This window comes from Jaculus jaculus, chromosome 16 (genome assembly GCF_020740685.1).
Source record: "Jaculus jaculus isolate mJacJac1 chromosome 16, mJacJac1.mat.Y.cur, whole genome shotgun sequence".
Lineage (NCBI taxonomy): Eukaryota > Metazoa > Chordata > Mammalia > Rodentia > Dipodidae > Jaculus > Jaculus jaculus.
The window spans coordinates 58936477-58950192 of NC_059117.1; the positions used below are offsets into that span (position 1 = coordinate 58936477).

Here is a 13716-nt window from a genome sequence, read left to right on the forward strand (position 1 = left end):
TAAGTGGCTAGAGGTCTCTCTCTGTCTCATAAATAAATAAATCATATATACATTTATTTATTTTATTTATTTATATATATTATATGTATATACCAGTCCAGCTTTCATGGATTTGAGGGTTGCTTATGAGAAATCTGAATGTATCCTGATGTTTTTGTCTCTGTAAGTCAGTTGGCATTTTTTCTCTCATGTCTTTTAACTTTTCCCACTCCATCCCTCAACCTCCCCTTCCAGGCTCTCTCCTTCTTAACGAATCATAATTCTCTCTCTTTTTTTTTTGTGTGTGTGTGGTAAAAACACAGCTCCTGCCTCTTCTAGGATCACTGATTGGTGTTAGGATCTTGTTATGCTAGGTATTACACTCTCTGATACTGAATTTCTCCACATGAAAAATAAATGAGAACAACATCTTTCACCTCTTTAGCCCAAGATTTTTATGAAGATTAATCCTGATAATATATGTGCAATACTTTGTACTTGTGCATGTTTATGATGATATTGATATAAATTACCCTGTTTTAAATAAATCTCAACATTTATGTGTTCCTCTTAGAATTTTTATTCTGACATTTCTAGGCCTTTAATGATTGACCCCCAGGGTCAAGCCAATAAATGGATCAAAAACTCTGAGAAAGAAAATCAGCTTAATGTCATTAAACTATCAGACGCTGACTACATGAGAACATTGGAAAACTGCATTCAGTTTGGAACCCCACTTCTACTAGAAAACGTTGGTGAAGAACTGGACCCGTCTTTGGAGCCTTTGCTACTTAGACAAACTTTTAAACAAGGTGGGTGATCCTTAGTATTAGTTGGAAGAGCTGAAAGGTGATCAGATCTTTTGAGACATGAAAGTAAAACTTAAAACTCTACATTAATATAATAATGGTGGGCTGGAGGGATGGCTTAGCGGTTAAGACGTTTGTCTGCAAAGCCAAAGGACCCAGGTTCAGTTCCCCAGGACCCACATTAGCCAGATGCACAAGGGGGCGCAAGCATCTGGACTTGTTTGCACTGGCTGGAGGCCCTGGTGTGCTCATTCTCTCCCTGTTTCTCTGTCAAATAAATTATATATATGTGTGTGTGCGTGTGTGTGTGTGTGTGTGTGTGTGTGTATGTGTATTTTTTTTAAAGCTGGGTGTGGTGATGCACACCTTTAATCCCAGCACCCGGCAGGCAGAGGCAGGAGGATCACTGTGAGTTGAGTGCACCCCGAGACTACATAGTGAGTTCCAGGTCAGCCTGGGCTAGAATGAGACCCTATCTCAAAAAAAAAAAAAAAAAAAAGTGTGGTGGCACACACCTTTAATCCCAGCACTTGGGAGGCAGAGGAAGGAGGGTTGTCATGGGTTCGAGGCCACCCTGAGACTACATAGTGAATTCCAGGTCAGCCTGGGCTAGAGTGAGACTCTACCTCGAGAAAAAAGAAAAAGAAAAAAAAAAGAATAATGGTATTAATAACTTAAACACTCTGTGTCATGGTTGTGCATAAAAAGAAATTTGTAACAAGCTGCCAGGCATCCTGAAATAAATGCCCTTCTTCTCTTCTCTTCTGTTCTCTGGATTCCTGGTCTATTGAGAACTGAAGAAGTTGAAGCCAGCCAGAGGTGCCTTTGTCTTGTAAGCAGGGATCACACAGAGTCCCCTGTTACAAAGAGTCTCACCATCACGCCGGCCTCACCTGCTTTATGAACATTACCCACATTTCTGCTGATGTGCATGTTATCTCTGCCAAGCCATAGTACCTTGAAGAGCTTTAATGTGTAAATATTTTGTAATCATGATTAAATGGTGATGGAGGAAGGAAACCCAAAAGCTATCTTGACTCCCGCAGTTTTCTGACAGCCAGAGCAAATGTCTGCTATTCCTCCAGATTGAGCCTTCCTGCACAACTACCTGCCTGTCTCTGGGTCTGTGGCATTTGTCACACTTGTGTGCCATTTCAGATTACTTTAGGACTTTATTTGTAAGCTAGGTAAGGCTTCGAAGCATGTAGGAGAGGCGATGCAACTTTGGCTTGCTTAGTATCCATTTTTTTTCCCCCTGATGTGTAGCTGGCATAGATTGTATCCGACTTGGTGAAGTCATCATTGAATATTCCTTTGATTTCAAGTTCTATATCACCACAAAATTAAGAAATCCACACTACATGCCAGAACTGGCAACAAAAGTGTCTTTGCTCAATTTCATGATAACCCCAGAAGGGCTTGAAGACCAGCTACTGGGAATCGTTGTTGCAAAAGAGAGGTGAGTATGTTCTTTGATGCCTGCAGCTGGCCGAGAGGGGAGCGTTTGCAGGACATTGACACTCATGAACTCGCAGCGGCTGTCCTTCTCCTCTAAGACTGAGTCAGTCAGCACTCCACTGGGACGAGGAAGGGGCCGTCAAGACGCCTCCTCCCAGAGAAGCTGTTGACAGTTCGCCATGGCTGGGGAGGGGTGTCATGATCATCAGTGAGGTGGCCATTCTCCAGTAAATCTCCCCACTCACGCCCATGCGCGCGAACCCTAACTTAACTCAGCAGGTCGCAAGAAAAAGATGTAAAAACAGGAAGGAGGTTATCTGAGAAGAACACGTTTAGTGGAAGTGGAAAGGGATAACAGAGGGTAAGTGAGGTGAATATAATCAAATATATGTATGAAACTATCACAACTGAAGTTAGAAGTTATTTTTGTTTTGTAACTATTTTAAATGGCTACGTTATGTATTTTGTTATTATAAGTTCAATATATAATCCTTTAAAATAGCCATAATAATAAGTAATTTTCAAGCCAACTCATGTTATAATGGGTTTTTTGTATTATAGGCAGTAGAATTCAGCATACATGTCATGAAGTCTGCCATACTGAGCCAACAATTTCACCCATAGTAATCTAGACCATGGATATCATCATAAACGAATCCAAAGTCTTCTATATACAATGTTAATAAATTTAGAAAAGGTTTGTGATAAAGAAAAAAGGCAGGATATAAAGCCATATATATAGATAGATAGATATATGCATATATATATGCATATATAGTATAATTCATATAGTCTTGAAAAGTTGATGGATAGATAGTTATATATAAAACAATGAATAAAGAAAGGAAGAAGGGCTGGTTGTGGTGGCGCACGCCTTTAATCCCAGCACTCGGAAGGCAGAGGTAGGATGATCATCGTGAGTTCAAATGCACCTGAGACTACATAGTGAATTCCAGGTTAGCCTAGGCTAGAAGAAGACCCTACCTTGAAAAACTAAAATAAATAAATAACAAAGCCTTGTGCAAATAAAATCTTATTTTGAACTATATATAAAAAAGGTGTATGTCATATTGCTTCTTGGCCTTTGGCTAAGATCAAGTGTAAAGGTGTGCGCCACCATGCCCAGCCTGTTATTTCATTTTTAATGAGAAAAAAGCATAATACCTACACAGGCTACAGAAAAGACTAACTTCTAGAAGGAAATCCTTGGTTCCACTTGAAGTTTAATGTAACATTATCAAGTGGTCTGTCACTCAACTTTAGGCTGAAGAGATAGCTGAGCGGTTAAGGAGCTTGCCTGCAAAGCCTAATGACCGGAGCTCAGTGTCCCAGCACCCACATAAAGCCAGAGGCACAAGGCGGCTGGCAGATGCTTCTGGAGTTTGTTTGCAGCAGGTAGAGGCGCTGTTGGGTGCATTCTTTCTCTCTCCCTCTCTCTCTTCCCTTCCTTCTCTTCCTCTCCCCCCCCATCCTCCTTGCAAATAAATAAATAAATAAATAAGGGGGCTGTAGAGATTGCTTAGTGGTTAAGTCAAGTGCCTTAATTTGTCTGCAAAGCCTAAGGATCCACGTTTGACTCCCCAGATCCCATATAATCCAGGCACACAAGGAGAAGCATGCACAAGGTTGCACAAGTGCACAAGGTGGTGTGTGTGTCTGGAGTTCAATTACAGTGGCTAGAGGCTCTGGTGAACCATTTCTCTCTCACTCATGAAACTAGAGGCCAGTCTGTTGGGCTTGCCTCAAAAACAAAAACAAAAACAAACAAAAAAAAACTATGTCATTACGTATTCTATACATGGTAGATTGTGTTATGTTGACGTTTCATCTCATCTTGGTTTATCACTACATGCAAGCTTTGCATAAGAAACCTGTATGACCAAATATCCTTCCTGTGTTTACTATTTTAGTAATGTTAATGACAGTTGTTGGTGACAAAGCCAAAGAATTGATGAGAAACCTCTCAGCTGGAGTCTCCTCTCTTTTGATCTTTTTCTCAAGTAGCCCGCTATGCCTTAAGGATAAATCTAAAGTTTTCTTAGATTTGCTCTGGCACATCTTATTATCACATCTTGTGTGTATAAATAATGTTTTCTTTGCTTATGTTTCTCCATTGCTATCTGCATGCAAGTTTTACCCTAAGTTCATAACAGATTAAGTTGTTCACATCAATAAAATTATTTAAATGGCCACAAACTCTTATACATAACATTCAGGTATAGATTTTTTTTTTAAGGCTACAAATTTAGATTACTATTTCTGTCTTTTTAGACCAGAATTAGAAGAGGAACGAAATGCTCTCATTCTTCAGTCGGCAGCTAATAAGAAGCAGCTGAAAGATATCGAGACAAAGATCTTGGAAACATTATCATCGTCAGAAGGGAACATTTTAGAAGATGAAAGTGCCATCAAAGTCTTAGACTCTGCCAAACTCATGTCCAATGAGATAACAAAGAAACAGCAGGTGAAAAGACACTCCTAGAAATGTTTATTTTGTTTCTATTTATTTATTTGAGAGAGAGAGGAAGAGAGAGAATGAGTGCGCCAGGGCCTCTAGCCACTGCAAATGAACTCCAGACACATGTGTCACTTTGCGCATCTGGCTTACATGGTTCCTGGTGAATCGAATCTGAGTCCTTTGGTTTTGCAGGCAAGTGCTCTAATGGCTAAGCCATCTCTTCCACCCCTAGCAATGTTTTTTTTAATTTTATTTATTTATTTATTTGAGAGCGACAGACACAGAGAGGAAGACAGATAGAGGAAGAGAGAGAGAATGGGCGCGCCAGGGCTTCCAGCCTCTGCAAACGAACTCCAGACGCGTGCACCCCCTTGTGCATCTGGCTAATGTGGGACCTGGGGAACCGAGCCTCGAACCGGGGTCCTTAGGCTTCACAGGCAAGCGCTTAACCGCTAAGCCATCTCTCCAGCCCCCTAGCAATGTTTTGATTCTAGGATTCTAACTTGCTTTCAGTTTCTCCGGGAAAAGAAAAAGTTGATAAAATATTAAAACATAGAAGCTATTTTTAAGATTTTATTTATTTATATGAGAGAGAAAGAGGGAGAGAATGGGCTCGCCAGGGCCTCCAGCAAACAAACTCCAGACATATATGCCACCTTGTGCATCTGGCTTTATGTGGGCACTAGGAAATTGAGCCTGGGTCCTTAGGCTTCACAGGCAAGCACTTAACTGCTAAGCCATCTCTCCAGCCCTCCATTTGTTAAATCTTGATTTTATTTATTTATTTATTTTTGTTTCTTCTAGGTTGCAGAAAAAACAGAGGTCAAAATAGCAGAGTCCCGAGAAGGCTACAGATCCATTGCTAAGCACTCATCAGTATTATTCTTCAGCATTGCAGACCTCGCGAACATCGACCCCATGTATCAGTACTCTCTCACCTGGTTCGTGAACCTTTACATCAACTCCATTCACGACAGGTAAACGTTCTGCAGCCATTTCCCCTGGGCTGTATCTTCGCTATCCTTGCTGTTAAAAAAACAAACAAACAAAAAACAACAGTGGGGTCTGGAGAGGTGGCTTAGCGGTTAAGGCACATGCCTGCGAAGCCTAAGAACCCAGGTTCAATTCTCCAGGTCCCACATAAGCCAGATGCACATCCATCTGGAGTTTGTTTGCAGTGGCTAGAGGTCCTGGTGCACCCATTCTCACTCTCTTTCTCTCTCTCTCTCTGTCTCTAATAAATAAACAAAAGTACAATCTTAAAAAAATTAAAAAACAACAACAACAGTGTTTTCTAGTTACTTTTGTAGTGTATATTCATTTAGAACATTAAAAATGTGGAAAAGTGGGCTGGAGAGATGGCTCAGAAGTTAAGAACCCTGAGGTTGGGGCCTCAGTACCCACATAGACCCAGATGCACAAGGTGGCACATGCGTCTGAATATTGTTTGTGGTGTCTAGACATCCTGGCATATCCATTTTCTTTCTCTCCATCTGTCTCTTCTTTCTATCTCTGTCTGCTTGCAAACGAATAAATAAAAAATGTATTTTAAAAAATGTAGAAAAGAGAGCTGGGCGTGGTGGCGCACACCTTTAATCCTAGCACTCGGGAGGCACGGGTAAGAGGATCACTGAGAATTTGAGGCCCCCTGAGACTACATAGTTAATTCCAGGTCCTCCTGGACCAGAGTGAGACTCTACCTCGAAAAACAAACAAAACAAAGCAAAAAGTAGAGAAAAGAACAAGAGAAAGATAACTAAACCTTTGTTTTTCAAGTCGTTTCATTCTACCTAAGGTTTAGGCACAGGGGATTAGTTTTAGGTTTTTCTTCTGTTTTGCTTTGTTTAATTAAGATTATGTCTCTCTCTGTGGGCCTGGCTAGCCTGGTCCTTGCCGTGAGCACTGGCTGGCAGTCTTCCTGCCTCAGCCTCGTGCGTGCTGGCATTACAGGAGTGTACCGCCACATGCGCCTCTTCTTGCTGTCTTCAAATATTTCAGTAATGCCCACGATTTCTTCTTGCTGACAGTTCCAGACTAGAGGAGTGTAAAAGGTTGCTGTTACACACTTCTCTTAGTTTGGTAGCTGCTTCCACTTTAATCAGTTGTTGAATATACACAGATTTGGGAGTTAGGGACTCAGTCTAGCTGCAGTTACCTTTTCGATAGTTGCCTCAGTGTTCCTTCCTTATACAACAGAAATAAGGGCTGGAGAGATGGCTTAGTAGTTAAGGCAATTGCCTACAAAGCCAAGGACTCAGGTTCAGTTCCCAGGTCCCATGTAAGCCAGATGCACAAGGTGGCACACACCTCCAGAGTTTGTTTACAGTGGCTGGATGTCATGGTGCACCCATTCTCTCTCTCAAATAAATAAAATATTTTAAAACAGGAATAATAATAGTATGTGCCTGCTATAGTTGTTTTGAAAATCAAATGAGATGCTTTCACAGTGTTTGTACCAATGCCTACAGTATTTGATAACTGCTGTACTTATGTTATAAGAAACTTATTGTTTTAAAAAAAATCATTTTTCTTTATTGATTTGAGAGACAGAGAGAGAAAGAGAGAGAATGGGCATGCCAGGACCTCCAGCCACTGCAAACAAAGCATGTGCTCCCTTGTGCATCTGGCTTACGTGGGGTCCTGGGGAATTGAACCTGGGTCCTTTGGCTTTGCAGGCAAGTACCTTAACCATGAAGCCATTTCTCCATCCCAAGAACTTCTTTCTATATGAGCTCTTGGTAGAGCAGTCTCTCCTGAGTAATTAAAATCCTAGACTTTCCATTTGCAGCTTGCAATTGACACAGTACACATGAATGCCATCAGCAAGTTCTGGTGAAGATAGAATTAAACCTCAATAGAAATTATTTACATTTCATGAGTTTCACATTTGTGTGTGTGATTTCAAATGTTTCGTAGTGAATATTTTGATAAAATAAAACATAGGTTAATTCATGTTACTTATTTTTTCTTAGTTGTGTTTGAAAATACATTTTTCTTTTTAACCTTTCAGTAATAAATCTAAAATTTTGGAAAAGCGCCTACGATATTTAAATGACCATTTCACATACAACTTGTATTGTAACATATGCCGATCGTTATTTGAAAAGGACAAGTTGCTGTTTTCCTTCTTATTATGTGCCAACCTTCTTCTGTAAGTTACTTGTTATTTTCCCCTTAATTTACCTAGTTTTTAAGGCAAAAGTTGGAAATCTAATCTGTAAAATGGTTTCTTGCAGAATGATATATTATTTGGCTCGGTTTTGATTACGATTTCCCTCATGCATTTCACTGATAACAGTGGCTTCCACAATGGCAGTGATGTTCTGACATGTAATTTGTATGATTTACATGCTATACAAAGTTCACAAAGTATAACAATTTTACAAAGGGAGCTCTAGGGCAGAGGTTAAAGGCGCTTGCTTGCAAAGCCTGAAGGCCAGGGGTCGATTCCACGGTACCCACATAAAACCACATACACAAAATGGTTTTTGTGTCCGGAGTTTGTTTGCAGTGGCTGCGCCCATTCTCATTCTCTCTCTACCTGCAAATAAATAAGCAAACGAATATCTAAAAAAAAAAAAAAAACAAAACAAAAAAAACCAAAGGAGCTCTAGAAAGAGCCTCTGTCCTTTCAGTTAGTCCTGGTGTCCCTCCCCCCCTGCCCTCCCTCTACAGGTCACTGTTCTCCCAAAGTTGCCCCTTGCTTTCATACAGAGCATATCAAATACAATTACTTCTTACAAAGGGAGCTCTAGAAAGAGCATCCATCCTCTCAGTCAGTCCTGGTGCCCTTCCCCACCCTCTCCCAAGGTCACTGTTCTCCTCTCAGTGCTGCATCTTGCTTCTGGGTTTTATACAATGGATACCAAGTGACACCTATTCTTCCATCTGGCTTCTCTCCTGTCATATCATTTTATTTTATTTATTTTGTTTTTGGTAGGGCCTTGAGGTAGGGTCTCACTCTGGCCCACGCTGACCTGGAATTAACTATATCGTCTCAGGGTGGCCTTGAACTCACGGCGATCCTCCTGTCTCTGCCTCCCGAGTGCTGGGGTTAAAGGTGTGCTCTACCACGCCCAGCTGTCACATCCTTTTGAAGAGATTCATCCATGCTGTTCCACGAGGCTGCCGATCACTCACGCACATTGACTGCTGTTGAGTCTTTCGTTAAGAGAAGACATAAGTTTACCCGTCCCACTCTTGATGGGCATTTGAGTTGTTGCCAGTTTGGCATTGCTATAAACAATCGTACTGTGAACGTTTTTGTATATAGATCTTGGTGCTCATATGCACATATTTCTTGTTGGAAAATACCTAGAAAGAATTTGCAAACTATTTTCTCAATAGATTATGCCATTTATATCTTATTGACTGTCTAAGCATCATTGCTCCAGATCTACACTAACATCACTAACATTCTGCTATCACCCCCTCTTTTTTTTCCTGAAGTAGGGTCTCACTCCAGTTTAGGCTGACCTGAAATTCACTCTGTAGTTCTAGGCTGGACTCATCAAGTTCACAGTAATCCTCCTACCTCTGCCTCCCAAGTGCTGGGATTAAAGATGTGTGTCACAATGCTTGGTTTACACTAACATTTTATATTGCCAAAAAAAAAAAAAAATTTTTTTTTTTTTAGTCAGATTCTTGCAATATAGCCCAGTCTGGCTTTGCACTCACACTCTTCCTGCTTCAACCTCCCAAGTTCTGCTTTAAAGGTGTGTGTCATCTACTGTAATTTTCAAAATACATTTTGGCCAGGCGTGGTGGCACACACCTTTAATCCCAGAACTCAGGAGGCAGAAGTAGGAGGATTGCCATGAGTGCAAGGCCACCCTGAGACTACCAGGGGAATTCCAGGTCAGCCTGAGCTACAGTGAGACTCTGCCTCAGAAAGCCCCCCCCAAAAAAAAAAAAATTGGAGAGATGGTTCAGTGTTTAAAGGCACTTAATTGCAACATGCAGTTTTGTACATGATAAGTATTATATTTCTCTAATGATTAATGAAGTTCAGCTTTTTGTGTATTCATCAGTGATTTATAAATCTATTGAGGCATGACTGTATCAATTTACATAATTTTGCTATTGGCTTTTTGTATTTTTTCTCAGAGTTATGTGAATTTTTCATATATTCTAAATATGAATCCACTGAAAAACATGTCTGGCAGATTGTCACTCACTAACTAGGTTGTTGTTTCATTCTTTTACACAAGTTCTTAATTTTAATATTGTCTAGCTTATGGTCTATGCTTACTAAACACACTTTGCTCAGCCAGATATTATGAAGATATTAAAAATAATCTTGAGGGCTAAAGAGATTGCTCAGTGGTGAAAGGCACTTTGCTTGTAAAGCCCGACAGCCTGGATTCAAGTTCCTAGTACCCATGTAGGGCCAGATGCACAAAGTGGCACACACATCTGGAGTTCATTTTAAGTAGTAAGAGGTGTTGGTGTGCTCATTTTTTCTCTTTCCTTGCAAATAAATAAAAAATTTAAAAATAAATAACTAATAAAAATCATCTTGAGGCTGGAGAGAAATACCAGTGATTAAAATGCTTGCCTGATAAGCCTAACAACCCTGGTTCAATTCCCCAGGACCCATGTAAAGCCAGATATACAAAGTGGCACATGTGTCTGGAGTTCATTTGCAGCAGCTTAGTGGCCCTGATTTTCTCTCTCTCTCCTTGCAAAAAATTAAAATAAAAAAACATTAAAAATAAGTAAATTTTAAAAATCATCTTGAAACTTTATTTGCCTTTCAGATTTAGATCTTGCTGCCCTGTGTAACCGATTCATGTGCTGCCTAAAGCAGATGTCGACTTCTACATTTTTTTCCACTTGCTGAAAGTACTCTTGTGTTTCTGTACATTTTAACAACTGAATAGCACGTGCCCATCCTCATAGGGTCATATGGAATAGTGCCACTTCTGTAAAAGCGCCCTCGCCCCACGTCAGCCTTTCTGCTGTCCTGACTGCTCACCATCGCTTTTCCTTTCACCACCTCCATGGTTTCCTTTTCCTACAGTTATATAATTGGAACAATACAATACACAGCCTTTTTATGTTGGGTTATTTTCCTTTGTTTGTTTAGTTATATGCATTTTCTCTGTGTCTTTTTTTTTTTTTTTTTTTTTTGAGGCAAGCTCAACAGACTGGCCTTTTTTTTTTTTTTTTTTTTTTTGGTTTTTCGAGGTAGGATCTCACTCTGGCTCAGGCTGACCTGGAATTCACTAGGTAGTCTCAGGGTGGCCTCAAACTCATGGTGATCCTCCTACCTCTGCCTCCCGAGTGCTGGGATTAAAGGTGTGTGCCACCATGCCCGGCCAGACTGGCCTTTTTAAATTTTTAATGCAAGAAAGCAAGAGTGTGAGGGGGAAGGGGTGGGAGAATTGGCACGCCAGGGCCTCCAGCCATTGCAATTGAACTCCAGTCGCATGTGCTCCCTTGTATGCACACGCAACCTTGCATGTTTGCCTTACTGTGCATCTGGCTTATGTGGGACCTGGAGAGTCGAAGGTGAGTTCATAGGCTTTGCAAGCAAATGCTTTAACTGCTAAGCCATGTCTCCAGCCCTTTTTTGTTTGGTTTGGTTTGGTTTAGTTTTTCAAGGTAGGGTCTCACTGTAGCCCAGGCTGACCTGGAATTCACTATATAGTCTCAGGCTGGCCTCAAATTCAAGTGATCCTCCTACCTCTGCCTCCCTGGTGCTCCTCCACACTGGCTCCTGTGCCTTTTATTCATAGCTTGGTAACCCTTTCGTAGGAAAGCACCTTAACTACTGAGCCATCTTTCTAGCCCTGGACAGCCTTTTCTTAGTGTTTCACCATCCATATATGCATAATGTATGCATTGTTTATTGATTTCTTCATCTACTACTGTGAGATGTAGAATGGTTCCTGCTGTGCAATGAATGGGGTCACAGCTTATAAAGTAAAACCCAAGGTCAGCAGAGTTTCATGGGAAGTTAAGGTGTTTGGGAGATTCCCAGACAATACCTGGGAAGGAATAAGACCATACTTGAAGTTCATAGGAGCTTAGGCCTTGCACCTGGTTCATTGCTATTTCATCATTCTTTACCATGTAAAAGGAAAAGTGGCTCTATTGGGCAGCCTTCACAGCAAATGTTAATTTTGCTGACATTTCTTCTTATATATACATATATATTATATATATATATATATTCTCAACTGGCAAGAGGCTACAACCAGATTTCTTACCCTTTCTCATGTCCTCTTAATTTTCCCTGTCCTTCTATCCTTTCTCATCTCTACTTAAGAAGGTTGCTAATTTTACTTCATTCTAACTTGTCCTGAAGTATTCATGGCATAGGCAAAGATCTGATTTTGGCCAGGCGTGGTGGCGCACGCCTTTAATCCGAGCACTGAGGAGGCAGGGTTAGGAGGATTGCTGTGAGTTTGAGGCCACCCTGAGACTCCATAGTGAATTCCAGGTCAGCCTGGGCTAAAGTGAGACCCTACCTCGAAAAGCAAGCAAGCAAACAAACAAACCAAAAAGAAAAAGAAAAAAAAGATCTGATTTTACCTGAGCAGGAGGCCCCTAGGTGGGGGAAGTCCTCTGGCTACTGGCCATAGTGCTAGGCTGGGTCCGTACTGCCACCCACAAGGTCTTCACTCTGCCTCCCGCCCCATTCAACAACACTGCCAGCCTTTGATTGCCACCACCTCTGTTCTGTGGTCTGAAGAGAGCCACTGGGCAGACATCTGAGGCAATCACTAAAGTCACTTCATCTGCTCTTCCCTCAGTGGGCACAGTTCTGGACCGGCCATTGTAGTTTCCAGAAACAGTGTTTTCTCGTCGTTTACAGCAGGAGGTTAAATATAGGCCCGGTTACCCTGTGCAGGTTACACTGCGGACGTTCATGTCATTCAATTTTAAAATCAACAAATTTTACCAGCTATTATTTCGGGGATACAGGGCGAAGAAAGAGATTGAATACCAAGAACTGATGTTTCTTCTAACTGGAGGAGTGAGTCTGAAGAGTGCTGATCCAAACCCGGATCCAAGCTGGCTACAGGACAAAAGCTGGGAGGAAATCTGCCGAGCCAGCGAAGTCCCTGTCTTCCAAGACCTCAAGTAATCACTGCGCATTTGATGATTTAACCATGAATAGGGACTGGGTAAATTCGTAATGTACTGGTTTTCTTGTGGCTCCTTCTAGTCTACTGATTAGTAGAAAGAAGGACCCTTTAGCACTTTGCATAAAAGTAACTGGAGTGTTTAGAGCAAACACCTGGTCCAGTCTCTTTCCTCCCTGACAGGCTAAGCTTGGCCAGCAGTCCCAATATGCCAATAAAAGACAAGTGGGGCTGGAGAGATGGTTTAGCGGTTAAGCACTTGCCTGTGAAGCCTAAGGACCCCGGTTCGAGGCTCGGTTCCCCAGGTCCCACGTTAGCCAGATGCACAAGGGGGCGCACGCGTCTGGAGTTCGTTTGCAGAGGCTGGAAGCCCTGGTGCGCCCATTCTCTCTCTCTCCCTCTCTCTGTCTTTCTCTCTGTGTCTGTCGCTCATAAATAAAAAATTAAAAAAGAAAAAAAAAAGAGACAAATGGGCTGAGGAGATGCCTTAGCAGTTAAGGCGCTTGCCTGTAAAGCCAAAAGACCTTGGTTCAATTCCCCAGGACCCACGTAAGCCAGATGTACAAGGTGGCACATGCATCTGGAATTCGTTTGCAGTGGCTGGAGGCCCTGGCACGCCCATTCCCTCTCTCAAATAAATAAATAAAATATATTTGAAAGAGACAAGTGACAACACTGCAAAGAGGGTCAAACAAGGGGGTTGAGTGACCCCCCCAAGTTCATCTTTGAGGTTTAAATAGAGGAAGTCTAGGGACAAGGGACCAGAGGTGTGCATAACTAAGCCGTTCTGGTCTAGGTGGGTCTCCTTGATCACTGACTCAGCTCTGTTCCTGCAAGGTCTGAAGAACTGCTCGCTGCTTATAGGGGCAGGGGCCCTCATGGGCCACAGTTCTCACTGGGCCTTGGTGGGGGTGGGGTA

The 13716-nt window shown here is 41.7% G+C and overlaps 1 protein-coding gene across 1 annotated transcript in view; it reads left to right on the forward strand.

The window, feature by feature from the left end:
- Dnah12 (dynein axonemal heavy chain 12) overlaps window positions 1-13716 on the forward strand; it is a 196393-nt gene that overhangs the window by 145066 nt on the left and 37611 nt on the right. Inside the window, exons 56-61 of the mRNA XM_045135823.1 lie at window positions 577-791; window positions 2055-2247; window positions 4518-4710; window positions 5509-5681; window positions 7715-7855; window positions 12637-12795. Of these exons, the coding sequence (XP_044991758.1) occupies window positions 577-791; window positions 2055-2247; window positions 4518-4710; window positions 5509-5681; window positions 7715-7855; window positions 12637-12795 (1074 nt within the window). The remainder of the gene's footprint in view (window positions 1-576; window positions 792-2054; window positions 2248-4517; window positions 4711-5508; window positions 5682-7714; window positions 7856-12636; window positions 12796-13716) is intronic.